The sequence below is a fragment of the Acipenser ruthenus genome, chromosome 25 (genome assembly GCF_902713425.1).
Source record: "Acipenser ruthenus chromosome 25, fAciRut3.2 maternal haplotype, whole genome shotgun sequence".
NCBI lineage: Eukaryota > Metazoa > Chordata > Actinopteri > Acipenseriformes > Acipenseridae > Acipenser > Acipenser ruthenus.
In genome coordinates, this window is record NC_081213.1 from 5,784,503 (window position 1) to 5,790,738 (window position 6,236).

The window sequence follows — 6,236 nt, forward strand, 5'->3', positions numbered from 1 at the left end:
GAAAAAAAATATAAAAACAACTGGCGGTCGGAGTTGTGTTTCTGAAAAGGGGAATGTGAATCAGTCCCAGACTTTATAAACCACCAGCCCCACAGGAATTGAAAAAGTCGTATGGTATTTGAATACTTTTCAGCCTTTGGACTGCCAGGCGTGTCACTCATTTCCTGGGCAACACCCCTTTGGAAAGTATTTAAACAGGGAAACTTTCTCCGCTTTCAAACAAATCTGAGAGCAAAACAAGGAGGAGGGAGCAAAGCTGAAACTACAAAGAGCGACCTAACCAAGCCTAACCAAGCCCAGCCCAACTCAACACTTAGAATTCAACTGGAGTAACGGTCAAACTCAAGATGTTTGGAAAAATGATCATTGAAGGATGCCTTATTCTACTGGCCGTCTGCTTGGTAAGTATTGTGTGCTTAAATCATGTGATTGTGATCGGTTTATTAAAGTTTGAAAATAACATTAGTAAATGCAATTAGTACGCTTATTATTAGTACCGTTTTTATATTGTAACTGCTATATATATATATATATATATATATATATATATATATATATATATATATATATATATATATATATATATATATATATTAGCGCCCGCTTGGGTTGTACTAATTCTCTTGAAAGCTTTTCTGCTTGTAGTGTAATGCTGTACTATGTAGACACTTGGCACTGGTGCTGTTTACATGATTACGTCATCTGAAACGCGAGGATTTTGTCACGGACTCTCTTTAGACGGGACTGACACACGGTTTGACAAGATTTTGCTATCCAGCTCTTGTAATGTAACACGGAGAAAACAGGATTGGCTTATTTTGTTTAGAATTGCAATGGAACGAATAGAAACCCCTATTTACAAAGCTTTAACGGTTTTAGTATGCCTTTATATAGTTAATGACAATGTTCTTGGGCTGATAAAAAGTCACTGTGGCACATCAAACATACATGGTTTGCTAAATAACTTGTAAATAAGAATGAATTAATGGCCCAGCCCTCAGTGTCGTGAGACCAGGATGCTCCCTGCTTTGTTTTGTTTAGTTTTTTTTCTCCTAACATCGCCATGCCAACTTTTCCCTAAAGATTGACAACAGTTAGAAGCAACAGCATCTTCTTTCTTGGTTATTCACAGTAATAGCACAGAGAAAACACTGGCTGAAGCTTGAAGCAGCTATTCTGACTACAGTGATAAATTTGATGTCGTTTTAAGTGATTTCAACCTAAAACCGCTGCTATTAGGGTTTAGCTGAACAACTTGTTACATCTATATTGAAGATATAGCAATAAAAACATATATCTAAACAATTCTGGTCGTTTTAAAACAAAGCGTCACTTCTAGTTACTACACTACACGTGTAATACAAATTCCATACAGTAGTAAATGTAATACAATACCCACCTCTAGTGGTGTTAAGCGATATTACAACAGAGAACCATTTTTCTTGCAATGTCTGTCATTCCAAATGGACTTGAACTCACAAAGCAGGGTTCCACGTGCAGCATATTGGGGAACAATATAAAGATGCATGAAAAAAAGCAATTGCACACCAACATAAAACACTAATACAAAGAGCTATAAGTCATGACCTTATATTATTCTACAGTAAAGACCCTTCTGTTATAAAACTACAGGATTTCATTTATATTGGTGCTCACGATTAATAAAATGATTTCCTAAATGATTTCCAAGTAGCTCTGGTCTCCCTACTTTCGAGTAACCCCTGTCATGCTGTTCTTCCTTGCCAGGTGGAAGGCGAGGACTGCTCGCTGCCCTGCGACTGCCCCTCAGACACTCCCCCCTGCCCGCTTGGCACCAGCCTGGTCCTGGATGGGTGTGGCTGCTGTAAGGTGTGTGCCAGGCAAGCGGGCGATCCCTGCTCTGGTCTGGAGCCCTGTGACCACCACAAGGAGCTGTACTGTGACTACAGCATCCTGAGCGACACTGAGACTGGCATCTGCATGGGTGAGCTGCTAAATACTGCCCCTTTCATCCACACACGCACGCACGCACAGACAGACAGACAGACAGGCAGACAGACAGACAGACAGACCGACCAAAAGCTCCCTTCAGTCAGATAGTAGTAATCCTAGGGTCTGTAATATAATATATGCTTTACCAGATGCTTGTAAATGCTTGACTGCACTTTGCTGTGCTTTCACCATGGGAATAAGGATGTACAGGAGCCACGTCTCAAGTGCAGGATAGAGAAGGAGGCAGGCAGGGAGGCACGCTCCTTTCCGCTCCTCTCTCTACACTGCTCTCTGCGAGCGAGACAGAGGCTGACCATTGTGCTCTCTGTCCAGCCCGTGAAGGAGCCACGTGTGACCTGGGAGGGGTGATCTACCGCAGCGGCGAGACTTTCCAGCCCAGCTGCAAGCACCAGTGCATCTGCATGAACGGGGAGATCGGCTGCGTGCCCACCTGCAGCAATGACGTCCAGCTGCCCTCGCCCGACTGCCCCTCCCCACGCCGGGTCAAGATCCCAGGCAAGTGCTGTGAGGACTGGGTGTGCGGCCAGGACCAGGGGAATGATCCCTTCCAGGCAGCCATGGCAGGTACGTGTGGAGCGATAGAAGACTTACAGCTACGTTTTCATAGATTTCCAAATCTACTTTTAATAGATTTCTAACAGACTGAAATATTCAGTGTTTATCGTTCTTCCATGTTTGCTGTGAAAATTAAGATATTATTTATTGTTATCATTCTATTTTACTTTAGGATTTCTTTCTTCTTTCAAATATTACATTGAATGTCACACACATTATTCAATTACAAGAGTCTACATTGTATTAAGATGCTACAAATTATTAAACTTAATAGTAAAAATCAAAGCCAGAGACTCATAAAACAGTACTTTATCGGTTAAACGTTTAATAAAATGCGGTTTAGAATTTTTATTTTTGTTTATCGTTTAAAAGTTTAAGCCTTAGCGGCCTGAGTTAGTGGCAGTGAACAGATATTTTTGAATTTGCTCATTAAAGGACGGTTGAATATTTTTGGCTGTGTCTGATGGTTTAAATAAATTATGAGCGCATAAGTTTAGGATTTTAAATGAGGTTTCAGGATTTCTCACCACAGAGATGATTTATGGAGTGTGAAAAAATGAATTTGAGGTCAAGTAAATGAATCTCGTAAATACATTAATGAAGAGGGTTTTTTTTCAAAGCGTTAATTCCAGTCAGTAATTAGTAAAACGACAGCTGTTCATTTTACAAAAATGAACTAGTAAATCATATAAATCGAGGTCTTGTTGAGATGAAATCTCAGATCTTAACTAATATATTTTTCCTTATACATCTGGTATGCTAGAGTGCAACCATTAACATGTCCCCAAGGTTCTATGTGGTATTTCTTGCTGATGTACTTCTTGCAGCCTGTGTTGCAGGGGGACAAGTTAATGGTTACACCCTGGTGTACCAGATGTACTTGGATGTAAAGAAAGAGTTCCATAGAGGAACAATCAAAAAGAAAAGCATCCAAAGTGAATCTAAGCAATAGGAGTTCAGTACATTGGCCTAAGAAGTGGAGTTTAACATGGACAATTCTCCTTTTTAAAAAACAGGAGTAGACCCTGGTGTCAAGCTGAACATTTCAGCTAATGCCTTCATCATGCAGTCATGCCGAATCTCCCTGATCTTGAGGTTTAATGTGTGATTGAGTATTTGCAGTTGTGGGTGTTCCCTAACGCTGGTTCCCTCTCTCTCTGGCTCAGTGTATCGCGAGGTGCCAGCCTATGGGCAGGAGCTGGAGAGCCCGCGGGATAACTGCATCGTCCAGACGACGGAGTGGAGCGAGTGCTCCAAGAGCTGCGGCATGGGCATCTCCGAACGCGTAACCAACGACAACGAGCAGTGCCAGCTGGAAAAGCAGAGCCGCATGTGCATGATCCGCCCCTGCGACGCTCCCCAGGAGAAGAGCATCAAGGTCAGCACCCCTTTGCTGTTCAAAGCGTGATCGTTGATTTACCTTCTGATCAGAGTGTTTATCAAGTTACGGGATGTTTTTCCTCAGGCTACCTCATTGCAAAGCCACTGCAGTCAAAGCCACTTTTTAAAAACATGTCAAGATGAATGTGCTTTTAAGAAAAACGACACACGCTTAAGAGAGAAACATGATTTATGAAAGCGCTACTATTTAAAAAAAAGAATACTGTGCTTTATTTTTTTCATAAAAAACAACTTTAAAAAATAATTAAAATAATTTACTAAGTCAAATCTTTCCGAATAGGGCCTTACAATGCATGCAATAACAAAACATCCATTAAATATACCTAGTAGTAATGCTGAAAGAAACTATTTGACTACTGTTTGACTTTCAGACTTTCTCTGATGTTTCTTTTAATATTCTATGATTCTATACTTACGGATGATTACATATACCTGTATTTTTTGTATACAACTGTAAATCGCCCTGGGTAAGGGCGTCTGCTAAGAAATTAATAATAATAATAATAATAATAATACAGGATCTGATATTTCTCTTGTAAAAATGTACACACTTGATAACCCAGACTAATACTCCCCACTTTGTCCCACCTGACAGAAGGGAAAGAAGTGTGTGCGCACTCCCAAGTCCCAGAAGGCCATGCGGTTCGAGCTGTCTGGCTGCACCAGTACGCGGGCCTTCAAGCCCAAGTTCTGCGGGGTGTGCACGGACGGGCGCTGCTGCACGCCCCACACCACGGGCACCACAGAGGTGGAGTTCAAGTGCCCCGAGGGGGACACCTTCCTCAAGAAGATGATGTTCATCAGGACCTGCTCCTGCCACCATGACTGCCCCCGTGACAACGACATCTTCCTGTCCACCCACCACCGCAGGATGACCGGAGACTACGAGAACTGAGAGAACGCTGAAAACCTCCCCCGACATGCCAGCTGTTTCTGCTCCTCAACTAGAACCATTTCCCTGTGGGACAGTCCCAGCCCTGGTTTACCCTGATTGGTTGAGCACGTTTAAAGTTAACACTCCCATTTCTAATGCCCCTCCTTTTGTTGGCAGCTCTGAAAGAAATGGATGGACTTGGGTGGGTGTTGACCCCCAAGAGCCCTCTGTGAAAACACCTTTATTTGGATACCTGGTTAATATTGACTGGGCTTTTTTCCTTTTCACACTGTGTTACCACTGATGTAGCAAAACGACCCTGAATATGTAAAACACTGCTTAGAAAGATGCCAGTGTAGATGAAGTAGGTGGGGGGTCGCGTAAATAAGATTATTATAACTGTTAGACCCCTAGAAACTGATCCAGATTTTCTAGTAGAGATAACGAGACCCACAACAAGGGTTTGATTGCAGTCAAGTATCATTACTATGCAAGCTGCTAATTTGCAAGCACCCACAATTAAACAAAACAAACCACACCATTGAGGCGTTGCAGTAAAAGCCTGGTTAACTACTAAACCGCATAGCCCACAGCGACCTCTAGTGGCCACATGCAGGTGCATAGGCAAGGCATGAGAAAGTGCTGTATCCTCTTGGAGTTCCACCACTAGAGAGACTGGCAGTATTTCTCAACAGTAGACCGCTCCAGTGCCTGTTTTAAATGAAAAAAGCTAGCCTTGCTTTAGCTGTAAAATTGATGTGTGTGTTTTTTTTTTCTTTCAAACAAAACTTTTCAGGCAAATTTTTTGTGGTTATATCTGATGTGCCTTTAAGAGGCTACAGCCACTAAAGCTCCCTTTTTTGCAGGAATCCTAAAAAGATAACCAATAGTTTTTGTAACGATTGTCTTGGTGTAGATTGCTTTCGAAAGCCTAGGGAAACGAAATATATTGCAATAGCTGATCAATTAAAAAATATACTGGTATGTAAGCAATACACCTAATAGCTGTATAGCAATTATATAAGATTAATGTTTCTCTTTCTCCTCATGCTGGGAAACTGTTCAGCACAGGCTTAGGAGACCTTCAAGATATAGGATCTAAAACAACACATGTAAAGAGTGTGGCTTTGATAAAACAGAATGATTCGGTGTAGCACATTGTTGTACGTTGTATTTAGTAGGCTGTACGGCACTAAAATGCGACTCTGACACATTTGTAAATGCATTGTGTAAATAGGCTGTGTACAGTTTTGTATCGTAATTTATATCATCTTTACACTTGGGACGTAGGTATGTTATACTGTAACCCTCCTGCTTTTACAGCAACTGCTTGCTTTTTACGTACGTTGCAATACATGTGAGTAAATATTTGTTGCACTTTAGTTGGTTTTCAATAAAATTCTATATTTTTATA

The 6,236-nt window shown here is 41.4% G+C and overlaps 1 protein-coding gene across 1 annotated transcript; it reads left to right on the forward strand.

Annotated features, from left to right (window-relative positions):
• Positions 1-206: 206 nt before the first annotated feature.
• Positions 207-6,236, forward strand: LOC131701563 (CCN family member 2-like). The gene is made up of 5 exons (XM_059000246.1): positions 207-401; positions 1,747-1,963; positions 2,305-2,556; positions 3,714-3,925; positions 4,544-6,236. The coding sequence occupies exons 1-5, from the start codon at positions 348-350 to the stop codon at positions 4,841-4,843; spliced, it is 1,035 nt and encodes a 344-aa protein (XP_058856229.1). The 5' UTR covers positions 207-347; the 3' UTR covers positions 4,844-6,236.